General features: G+C 38.2%; 1 protein-coding gene across 2 annotated transcripts in view; it reads right to left on the bottom strand.

Annotated features, from left to right (window-relative positions):
- The window catches only part of tecta (tectorin alpha), a 31103-nt gene that overhangs the window by 5048 nt on the left and 13658 nt on the right, over positions 1–12397 (bottom strand). The window contains exons 13-22 of one of the 2 annotated variants that reach the window (XM_036215368.1): positions 10508–10707; positions 9845–10225; positions 6312–6598; positions 5910–6190; positions 3591–3701; positions 3318–3520; positions 1646–1809; positions 1314–1562; positions 949–1111; positions 785–869 (exon numbers count right to left, since the gene is read on the bottom strand). In XM_036215368.1, the coding sequence (XP_036071261.1) occupies positions 785–869; positions 949–1111; positions 1314–1562; positions 1646–1809; positions 3318–3520; positions 3591–3701; positions 5910–6190; positions 6312–6598; positions 9845–10225; positions 10508–10707 (2124 nt within the window). Of the gene's footprint in view, positions 1–784; positions 870–948; positions 1112–1313; positions 1563–1645; positions 1810–3317; positions 3524–3590; positions 3702–5909; positions 6191–6311; positions 6599–9844; positions 10226–10507; positions 10708–12397 lie in introns of both variants that reach the window. The other variant, XM_024266362.2, reaches the window with a different exon arrangement.

The following is a 12397-nucleotide window of genomic DNA, read 5'->3' as shown; positions in this document are numbered from 1 at the left end:
TTTTTGGATATAATTCTTGCATTTTTTAATGTCTGTTTTCATACAGAGATGTTTTCTTTTTTGATTTATTTATGAGTCAAACTCAATCGCACAGAAGGACAAAATCCCAAACAAACCTTAGGTTACGGCCCGAACAGGATAAACATTTATTGAACACTATAAAACAACATTTTTAAAACTTTAAAACCATAACTTTTTAACATGACGATGAACTAGATATGTAGCATTACCTGTGATAATGCTGGTGTGAATGCTGTAAGCTGAATTTGGCTGCTGAAGATGCTAAAAATGGATAGCTAAAAACGCTGAAGCTGATAGCCAGCTAAAATATTAGACAAGTGTTAAATTAGTCTAAAAAAAAAACTTAGGTTAGCCAAAACAGCTAGCATGTAGCTGAAATATTAGCTTAACTCAAAAAGAGCCTAAAAAAATTGTAGTAAATGCCAAAATAGTTCAAAAAGCTAGCAGAATGTTAATTTTAAAACTTTAAAACTGTAATTTTTTAACATAATTCTGAATAATAAAAAGGCAGGAATATTATTCCAGAATAAATCAACTTAAACCTTAAATAACTTTCAATATTTTTCTCTCCATAAAAATATATTTTGTTAAAATTATACTAGTTAGAAATAAGCACAAGATAACATCGGGTTGTTAATAACAATAAAATAAATGATCTGGAGGGCCGGATAGAATTACCCTGAGGGCCGGATCCGGCCCCCGGGCCTTAGACACATGTTCTAAAGCCTTCACGGTTCTGTTTGTCAAACAGCGTCAGACCCACCTCTCCTCCGGATGGGCCCCACACTGAGGATGTGCTCCTTGTGCTCGCTGCCTTCAGAGTACATCCTCCTCTTGTGCGGACAGTTCTGGACGTACGACACAAACTCGGGTCAGAAACACCCCACCTCGTTCCTTCGGTCCGGACGTCCGGTTCTGAGGACTCACCACTTTGCAAGCGTTCGTCTCGGAGTCGCACAGAGAAACGTCGCAGTGCAGATGGACCTCGTCGTAATCGCCGATGAACTTAAAGACGGTGACGTGGAAGCGGCAGGTGAGCGAGACGCCGTTCTCCGCCATGGCGATGGTGTTGTCCTTGATGTTGGGACATCTGTGGAAGAACCACACTCCTGTTAACCCTGCGGGACGCCGCAGGACCCCTAAACAGGTCTGTACATTGACTTAACGTTGAAAGCAGCACAGCTGGTGTTTAATGTGAACGTCGCTTAAGGCTTACGTCACATAAATCTATTTGCTCATATTTGTTTAATGAATAAAATGATGGGATGTTTGGTTTGGACTTTGACGCTCACCCCCTCTCTATGATGATGTAGCGGAGGCGGTCACTGCTGTAGCGGGACGGCGTGGCCCAACACATGTTGACTATGAGGATGAGCTGGTTTTCATCCGCCCCCTCCACAAAGACCCCAACGTAGAGGATGTCCCGCGTGCTGAGCACCACCTCCCCCTCTCTGTAGGGGTGGCGGTAGGAGGAGTTCTTGTAGAGCGCCATCTTGGTGATGAAGTTTCCCTCCTGGGTCGGCAGGGTGAGGTTGATGACGCTTGAAAAAGAGACAGGGATGTTATGGCGTTCCTCTGTGGGCGGTGTGATGAGTGGACTGGAGGGGTCCGGCTGGAGCCTGACCTGAGCATGGGTTTGAGGACCGTCTCCAGGGAGATCTTCAGGTCCAGCTCGTAGGCGCAGGAAAACTCCACGTTGATGGTTTTGTCTCTGGTGATGACGTTGCCCGTGTTGTTCACGCTCTCGATCCAAACGGTGTTCTTATACATGATGTGCGTTCCATTCGACTGCCACACACAAATGTAAACATTTTTATATAGATAGGGCTGCATATAATACTATAATAAATTACCTTGATGCAAAATTGACTAACCAAATCAATTATTTAATTTTTAAAGATGTTTTTCTGTTACTTTCTTTGAAAGTTCTCTATTTGTTTAGTTTTTATTACTTAAAAACAGGTTTTTACTCTCAAAAAAGTTGGTTTTAGGGAGAAGCATTTAACAGTATTTAACATAAATAAATATCATATATATATATATATATATATGTACTATAATTTTAAAGTATATAAAAAGTAACAGAAAAACATCTATAATACATATATATATATACTATAATTTTATAGTATATAAAAAGGAACAAAAAAACATCTATAATACACACACACACATATATATATATATATATATATATATATATACTATAATTTTATAGTATATAAAAAGGAACAGAAAAACATCTATGATACATATATATATTACGCTGTTTTGTTGAGGATGAGCCAGAGATTCTTGTATTAAAATGTCACCATATTTTGGTAAACCATGTGCCATCAAGAAGTAAACTTTTACAATTTCACTCCATAAATGCTGCTAAAAATCTACAAAGTTTAAAAAAAAACATTTGTTCCTAAATAGCTTCCCAACGATGCACATGAAGTTACGAGGTGATAGATTGGAGTTTGTAGCCGGTACTAGAAGTGATATTTTGGGAAAATTCAAGATGGCTGCTTTTTCCCAAAGTCAAATTTTCAGTTGTGGTTGTAGACTTAACCTGGTGTTGTTTGTGTGAAACTTTACGAAGATCGCCAAAATAAAAGTTTTATTTTCCCATATTGTACGGAAATGTGAAAATCACAAACTTTCACATTTCGCCACAAAATGGCTGCCAAAGTGCGAGACCTAACCATCCCAAAATAATTAAAAAACGTCCTTTGGATATCCTGAACACGTGTTTTTAGGTTTTGTTAATGGATTTTAATTTTATTTTTATTTTACTCCATAAGAGATTAATATTTTCTCTGCTTATGATGTCATCATTTTATTGTGGTCATTCACTTTGTCCAAAATTTATCTTTACCAGGAAATAGATGTTTTTGAGTTCGTTCCAAAGCAAAATTTTACTCTTACTTAATGTTCTTTATATTGTTGCCATTATCCAGTTCTTAACCTTTATTTACATTTTTCATACTTTTTTAGTCTAAGTGCAGATTATTTATCAAGTAATCAAGTGCTTATTGGTTATCAGTTGCAGACTTTTCAACTGAAATGTCACCGGTTGTGTGTTTTTTGACAGTAATTTCTGGCGGTTGGTGCCTTTTTATGATTCAGTGTGGTAGGAGGTCTGACTAGAAACAAAACCTTCAACTCTTTTTGCAAAGACACTAAAAACTACATTTAGAAGTCTTTGTTTTTGGTTGGAAGTTTATCAGATCTGGAACGATGAAACAACAACTAAAAAGCATTTAAACAAACCCATAAACGGTCAGCATTTTACAGAAATCCAGACTGACCTGCACGATGGAGCCGCAGTGTCCCTTCGTGTTGTTGATGTGGAAGGAGATGAAGTCCTCGCCCTCCACGCCGGCGCAGCGCTCGTCGTTGACCCTCACGTCTTCCCTCTCGAAGCCCAGCTGGAAGAGCTTACACTTGGAGATGGAAACCTCCATCTGAGCGTGCTTACAGTTCACCTCTGCCTGGATGATGTCATCGTCGCCTGCTGAGGAGAGGCAAACATGTATCTTCATCTGCGTTCGGGAGCATCAGAAACGTTCAGAGGACCTCACTGGCTGGGTTAGAAGGTAGCTCGGGACAGCCGCACAGGTCGCCGCCGTTTTCCAGCTCGCAGGTGAAGTTTGTGCAGATCTCTCCTGCACAAGGGTCGTAGATCCATTCTGCTAAAGGTAGGTCCACACACAATGTTAGCTGTCACACAGCTGAGACAAATGAAAATGCTGCATGAGTCTCAGGATGCTAAAAAGTGATTGATTCAAAGTTTTATGTAAACAGAAGACAAAACTACTTTCATTTTTATGTCTCAATTATAATCATTTCCTTTTAAAGTTTAGTTATATCTTGTTTCTGTACCTCTTCTACACCCCAAATGCGTAGTGTTTTAGACAAAAGACGCTTTGTAAAAACAAATTTTCATTGCCTGAACATTCATAATGTGAAAACTTTAAAACTTTAATACATGTAACATTTTCCACAAAACTTGTCAACAAGAGCTGTAAAAACACCGTCAGTCAAAAGTCTTAGAACAAACAGATGTTTCCTGTTTTTTTTTATTGAATAGTCAACTCTTTTTGAAAGGCGAACACAAAAAATGGAAGTTACAAAAACAAGGGCTGGAATTAATTTATAGACTCAAATGTACTCTAACATACTTTAAATTAGTCAAAATAGCCACTTTTGTCCTGGTATGTTTTGGATTCATGCTTTTTTTTTTTTTGTTCTAGCAGGTCAAATCTCCGCCCAACAAAGCGCAGAAGGAACTTCCTATTCCTGCAGTTTTCTGTAGTAGATTCTAACTCTGTACAAGTCACCGACCCAGCAAAACAGCCCCATACCATCACACTTCCCCCTCCATGTTTGTCCAAGTGTTGGGTTCTTGATGAATAACAGTTTCTTCTAGTTGTCCAGTGTTTCTTGGTCCAGAAGAGTATCTTTGTCTCGTTCTGACGTCTTAGAAAATACTTTTTTTGACACAAATTGTCCCATCAATCCTGCTGCTCTTTTACAACCACAACGTATCGTGCTTGAAGCTGTCGTTCTATGAACCGTCTAAGCAGAAACGTTCACATCCACCTCCTCTCACTCATCGACCTCTACCTAACTGTTTACTGGTGTTTCAATCCTGGCTTACCACAAACATCCTAAAAATAATTATCTTTAAGACAAACTCCACCTTGTTGGAACTAAACCCGAAAGTATTTATTCCTCCATGGTCTTTCCTTCCCCTCAGTTTGATAGTCAAGGTGTCAAATTCATTTCTACAAATCTCTCCTCTGTGACCTTCCACAAAAACTCTTCCATAAACTCCAATTGGTCCAGAGTTCTGCTGCCAGCAGCATCATGAGGACTCCTTCATGGCACCACGTCACCACCATCCTGAAAGAACTCCATCAGTTCATATTTTATTCCAGAGTTCTATTCTAAATATTCAGATGCACCCTTAAGGCCATCTATGCATCTTTGCTCCATTTCCACATGCCACCCAGAGCTTTCAGTTGATCTGCTCCTGAACTCACTTCTACCAGACAGCTTAAACACTAAATCCTGTTTTTAGATCAGAATGAATTTGTTAAGAATAATTATTCTTTAAAGGGTTTGGTTCTACAATGCTTCTAGATGCAAGTTATGGAGAAAGGTTGGAGCAGATTGTGAATAACATTAAAAATCTAAAATGCATTTTTTTTTTCAGTTTTATTAAAACATACTATTTTTTTTAACCCTTCTGACTGTTTACAACGGCCAAGACTGTAATTTTGTTTCTTTTAATTTTTCTTTTTTTACCGTTTCTGTTCATTTTCTGTTCAGGTCTTTTTTTTTTTTTTCACATTTTTTTCTGCAATCTTTGTAATTTTTTCGAGATTGTCTAGGGCACCAACCCCCGCTCTAGAGTTGGCAGCCACAGAGCTGGCTTCTCTTTACTGTTTCTATAGATTTTGGCCTTGGTATTATTTGGTTATTTTTGTAATTAGTTTTTTTGTGAGTAATTCTCAGAATACTTTTATTCCTAGGGTTGTTAGAGAGCTTTTGAGCCATTCAGATGTCTAATTAGCTCTTTTTGCCTTTATGTTACATCATTTTACAATCACCTAAACTGGGGCATAATTTAAATTGGGGGCTTATCCGGGATGTATACTAAAAATGAGAAAAGACCTCCTACTCTGACAGAAAAAAATAAAGAGGTGAAACACACAATCCAAAAGTTACATCAACAAAATTATGGCCTCAGCTGTAACAAAAACATTCATTTGAAACTCCTCATTATTACGTTGAGATGGACAATTGGTGAGTTCTAAAACTTTTGACTGGTGGTGTTCTCACAGAGGAGTCAGGAAGGGTTTTCAAACAGGCTGATGCCTTCAAGCAGGCCTTACAGCAGTTCTCTTGGGTGATCCACTTGGTGGTGAGGGTCCCCAAGGACCGGCAGGCCTCAGCGTAAGCCGCCAGGGAACCGCAGACCTGAGCTCTGCGATGGTTGTAGCAGCCGTCCAGGTAGCAGGACTGATAGAAGGGTTGAGGATCGATTAGGCCGTGACACGGCTGGAAGAAACCCTTTAGGTCCGTTAGCTTCTGACAGGTGTCTTCAGCCTGCAAAGCCAGGACGGCTGCATTGTCGCAGGTCTGAGCCAAAGCCACAAACTGTGTTTCATCACAGCTGGAGGAGACAAAGTCAAATCCAAGAGTCAAACCTTTATGGACTTCTTATTGTTTTTTCTGTTGTGTTCTCAAGTTTTACCTTCTGTTCTCTGTGATTCCATAGTGTGAGCTTCACCTACCTGTTCTGCATACCGTTGGTCTTCCAGCTCTGAGCCAGCTCTAGGGCACTGACAGCCGGTTTGCCCCTGGAGGTGATGTAGTCGTCACTGGGGTCCCCGTTGAAATTCCCACAAAGGCCGCATACCTTGTTCTGGAGTCTCTGGCCCATGGTGATGCTCAGGGTGTTGAAGCGGTTGTACCGAACCTGAATGTCCTGCGGGGTGTCGATGACTATGAAGCCTTCGGATGTGGACAGGCGGGTCATCAACCCCGTCACAAACGGCACCGACACTGGGGTACCATTGACCTGGAACAGGAACCAGGAGGAGCTTTTTAAACCCAAAACTGTAGGAGTTGATTTGCTTCGACACCAGACGTTGTTTCTATAGATTTTATTATAAATTATAATATTTTGATCACATATATTCCACACACATATGTGATTTAGATGTACGGAACTCCCCAGAAGCTTTTAACATGCTGAGAAAAATATTTAGGATTTGAGTTAAAAACTTGAAAAAATGTCAAATTTAATCAAATTAGATTAGTTACCTTACATCAAAGAAACCAAAATGTGCTTTTTCAAAAAAAAAACTGATTTACAAAGGTAAGTGCTCTTTATTTGTAATTTAACCAAATTAAACAAGTTGAAACGTTAACCAATGTTTTTAAAGAAAACAAGCTATTATTTTATTGCATCATCTCAAAAAAGTTTTTAATATTGTGATAGTAAGTTATTAAGTCATTATCTTAGAAAAAAAGCTGGAAAAAAATGAGCAGACAAGGTTATTCTCATGTTCCGTCTGGTATTGAGATTTTACCCAAACTTTGTCAAAGAACTCCAACGAATTGATTTAATACTTTAACGAGTCAAGAATTCAAAAACTTATTTTTTATGAGTATCACTGAATCACTGTTCCTGTGTGGTTTCATTATTTCATATTTCAAATTTAAATTACAAAAAATAAATTTGGTCTTCATTTGTCTAAACAAAAAAAGAGCATCCACAATGCAAAAACAGTAAATGTTTTCATTTTTTTCTTCGTAAACCTAAAAACATGTGTGTATGTATGATATTTCTTGTTATTTTAGAATAATAATTAATACATATGATAATATAGTTGTTCATTTTATTCAATACTTGATTGGTGAATTGAGACACGAGGAAACATTCAGACATCATCTGCATAAACTCGGATTAATCTTTGGAATTAGGATAACATGACCGATCAGAGTGAGGTTTAATGGAAATCATCTGTTCCGTTTAATTGGATTGTTATCAGTATCAAAGACAGATAACCTCAGGTAAATGTAAGGGTTAAGGTTTCATCAAGAACAAGCAAAAGTGCTCGTTGGGACTTAGGCCAATCGGTTAATCACAATCTGCTTCCAAGAGTTCCCTTACAGCTAAAAGGTCCAGAACCGGAGTCACTGAAGGGTAATTGGTAAACTGGACAAAAACAATCATTTTAAGTTGTCTGGAAAAAAAGAAAACGTGGGCATGTGGACAAAGTTTGCCTAAAGTTAAAAGCCGAAAAATGAGGCTCAAATATGTGAGGAACTTCAGAAAGTGTCCCTTTTTCATTCACATATTTTACAAATAATGCAGTAGAGTACAAAGTGGTAAATGCTGTAGCATTTGGCGAGTTTGAGTCTCAACTGGAAGTTCTTACATCGACTCTGTTGTGGTGTAAACTGGAGGTGATTCCACTCCACTCCACCTCAGAAAGCCTTTTTCAAACATGACATAATCCAGGTGGACCTTTCAGTCATTAAGTACCTAACCCTGTTGTTTCCAAAAATCGGTTTTAATATTAACCTAAAACCCTAGAAATGGATGGATCAGAAGTGGAGCCACAGCTAGATGAGTTATTAACCAACAGAGGAGCAGTCAGTCAGACAGCAGGTGGTTATCCACTAACCTCCCCAGGCTGTTACATCACTTCAGCTTTCATGGCTCTAAAGTGAAATTCAAAGCTACATTTTGACAACTCGTGGAAAAAAGCTGACACAAGACATGTATTTTTTCGCGACGGTCAACAGATGCTTCTGCTCAGCTGTGGTTATTTAGAGCTTTTACAATTAATTTGACATCGTCCATCTTGACTTGACGCCAACTGCTCTCTGCCTCTCTTTCGTTGATGGTGTTTTTAGACACCCAAAAGCAGATATGTGTGTCTCAGTGTCTGTATCCGTTTTTGTGTGTTTACTGATACAAAAATATGATCGCATTTGTCAATATTTTATTGCGAAAAATTGGTTATATTTTAAAAATTGACTGGATTTCCTCAGCACAGAGACAGAGAGACAGTCTTCTTGAAAGGTTTGCGGTCTATTGTTCTGGATTTAAAAAATCTCTTTTTGTTGATCAATACTTCAATTTTCATGTTTACAAAGCAGGATCTGAAGTGTTTTTGAAGAGTATGGTTCGGTAACAGACAGTCTTTGGCTCCGAGGGTTGAGGCGGGGGTTCTCCGTATTCGCGGATTCAGCTGATTCGCGGAGGTCTCCAGTCAATAACCCCCGCGAATAAGGGGGAATACTGTATTTTCAGCTTTATAGTCTGTTTAGATACAAAAATATGACTGCATTTCTCAATACCGGTATTTTATTGTGAAAAATTGGTATTATTTAAAAAATTGACCAGATTTTTTCGTGTGTCCTGCAAGGATTAACGCAGATTGCTCGCGCAAAAAAATTGACCAGATGCTACAACGATAGCTGCACTACGTGAGCCGGCCGCGGAGGATCACGGGGCTTCACGTCTGGTGTGAACTTCATCATAGGTTAACAAGGGTGCCAAATGGAGGCCACCTTCCTTCGCGGCGTTTCCGCATGAGGTGTGAACCTGGCAATGAGGAGAAAAGTATAATTTTGGCCCTAATGTTTCTTACATTTAGATTTTGTTCAAACAAGGACGGTTTGATGGACAATTTGGATTAAATTTCCTGTTGACATATAAGAACAAACTAAATTTTCTTGATAGTATCAAGTTTCTTGTTTTTGGGAAAGCATAAAAAAACAATGAGAGGCAACAACATTTTCACAATTACATGTATAAAAGCTATATTAACAGGTTTCTACCCACAAGAAATGCTTCCTTCTTCTTGATTGTTCCTTTATTGATTTGAGTTGGTGGCTAATTTGTGTTTTTTTTCCCTCAAAATGTACTTCTTCACAGTAAAAAGTGAAACATTAAATCAATTTTAAAAGGCTCTGTAATTCATTACATTTAAAAATGTTATTTTTTATCAAATTACATTTTTAAGTTGAGTAAACCATTAACTCAAACTAATAGTTTTAAATGTAAAAAATAGAGAACTTTTGTTAATTTATCCAATTTTTCACTTTTTTCTGTGTTTTTTTGTTCTACACCAACTCACAGGAGAACTAAAGTTTGGTTCAAACCTGACTTCCAATTTTACACTTAATTTATCAGCTACATCTGGAAAATCAACTCAATTGTTTCTTTTGGTCATAAGTTCAAACTTTTTAAAGGTAAAGTGGAGAAAATCAAACCCAATTCTGATTGTTGCCGTAGAAACCATCTTACCTTGACGGTGCTTCCAGAAATGAGGATGTTCTCCTCGTTTATGTACAGGTAGACGTGAGAAATGGTGGTGAGGTTGGGTGTGCTCCACTTGTCAAAGTTGGCGATGAGCTGGAAGGAGAGGTCGGGCAGCTTGTGGCAGTTGGTGGACAGAACGAAGGAGCAGGAGGCCGGAAGACGGAGAGACGCTCCATCAAAGGTCCTGAAAACCCCACCGCTTGATGCTATGCAGTTCTGAGGGCGCCGCACGAAGCAGCCTCGGACGCCGTAGCGGAGGGTACACTCTTCCTCCGTCTTACAGCGCCGCGGGTCGCACTGAACCAGGTTCCGACCGATGCACTGGCAGCGTTTGGTACAGTCACCATTCCAGAAAAGCTGCTTGGGCTGAAATGAAGAACCAATTTTGTCAAATAAAAACAGAAATCATGAGTAATTATTTATTTATTAATTCATTCCTTTTAGATTCTGTCTTAACTTTTGTGTTTTCCTCTACACCAATGATAAAACCTCTTTTTTGTTGTTTTTAACTTGTCCAGTCTAGCAGTGGAGCAAATATTATTTTCCAAATGTTGTCAGAATACTGAAAATAACCGATTATGATGATGCTGTTTCAGAAAGTGTATGTTTGTACTAAAACCTCCTTGGAGCACGAGGCTCCAGACTGACCTCGTAGTATTTGCCGTCGGTGTAGCAGCCGCAGTTCTGAGCCAGGATGCAGCTCTTGCCGTTCAGTACGTAACCCTGGTCGCACTGGCAGCCCTCCACGCAGTCCAGGCTGCAGTCCCTCTGTCCGCGGGCGGGGGCGCACTGCGGCGGGCAGGCCGACATGCAGCCCGAATAATGGCTGTTCGGTGGACAGCTCTGGACTGAGAGTAGGCAAGAAGGCAAAGAGGTTAGCCAGTACAAATACACAATGTGGTCACAATATGTCTGTTGAAAGGATGAAACAAAGAGGATTTTGTAAACTTTGTGAGGAACTACCATAGTGTTCAGTTACCCTCTCTATAGAACTTCTTTTTTTCTGTTTACCAACATCCTACTCAGGTCAGGATTTGGACAAATTTTTGTTCAGCTGTTTGGTATTCATGATTAACCAGCTAAAACTATTGTGATTGAAGGGGGTGTTTTTCAAAATTCTTCACAATGTGGTTAATTATCTACTAGTACCCCAAGATAGTGTTTTAAAATGTCTCACTGCAGGAGACCAGAGAGGTTTATGTTGTTTTTTCCTTTCTTAACTCTTAAAATAGCAAATAAGATTGGGTAAAATTTTTAAAATGTACAATATTAGTTCATAAAATCCGTGAATCAATTTGTCATTGATGTTTTCTTTATGACTTTATGGCAGAAAATTGATTTTCCTTTCTTTGTCAATTTTATTTTAATAGTTCCATCTTTTTCAAGTTGAAATAACCAGTAATGTGGAAACTCCTTAAGAGCCACTCTAAACTTAGTTTATGAAATGAGGATAAAAAAAAAGTAAGAGTGGAATTAGATCAAATTAGATTATAAATCAGGTTTACATAAAACTGTACCAGTTTGTATGCAATTATATCACAAATAAGATCTTTATGAAACATTTGATTAAAGAAATACTCTGAAATGCAAATTTTGTCTAAATTTTATTTATATATGTCCTCCATCATCAGAAAAATATCACAAGAACATGTTGAAACACATTTTTTTTCTTCAAAGAACCATAAAAACCACAAAAAAGTTTCTGAGAATATCACTTTTTATCTCACTGGGTGACAACAAAGTTATCTAGACGGTTTGACAAATATTTCCTTTTAATTTAATGCAAATTTTCTGGAGCGTGTAGCCATTTTGTGGCACTAGCTGCAAAATACTACCAACCTAGTAATTTTAAACCTAAAAAATAAAAAAAAACCATTATTTTATTTTCAGTTTGTTTTGATTGCTGAATAGATAGCTAGTGCACCAACCCTTATTTCTTATCTTCATATATACTATTTACACTACATGCATATTGGTTATGCCACGTCTATATTTAATGACTTTTACATGCATTTAATATACTTAAAATAAACAATATGTATAAAGTTAAGAAATAAGGGTCCTTGCACTAGCGGGTTAACACCTAGCAAGCTAGCATGTAGCGAGCTAGCTAGTTCAAAAAATGTATTGAAGTACACCATTTTTGTTCAAAATTGTAAAAACAAGAACATTTCAAATTTTGGCCTGATTTGTGTTCACTGCACAGAAAAAGAAAGAATGCGTCTTATACAAGCCATGGAGCAGCGAGCTATGTGGGCGTGGCTACGGATGAAGCGATGTTGGGAGATCGTGGTTGGTGATTTTAAAGCTGTGGATCCAATGTCCCACATGACACGCTCGACTTTTGACGACATGGGACCTCTAAGCATGGTATGTGGTCGTTGGTCACATGACTCATTTAATTACAAAAAAAGGGTTTCCATGGCGGGTTTATTAAAAAAAATATATTTTTTTCCGATTACAGTTTTTTGAAATTATCACGTTTCCATTAGGTAAATTTATTATCAAAAACTCAATTTGCTCAATTTTATAGACAAT

The sequence above is a fragment of the Oryzias melastigma genome, linkage group LG14, assembly GCF_002922805.2.
Source record: "Oryzias melastigma strain HK-1 linkage group LG14, ASM292280v2, whole genome shotgun sequence".
NCBI classification, from domain to species: domain Eukaryota; kingdom Metazoa; phylum Chordata; class Actinopteri; order Beloniformes; family Adrianichthyidae; genus Oryzias; species Oryzias melastigma.
The sequence above is the reverse complement of the archived record's forward strand: the minus strand, read 5'-3'. Positions and strand labels throughout refer to the sequence as shown.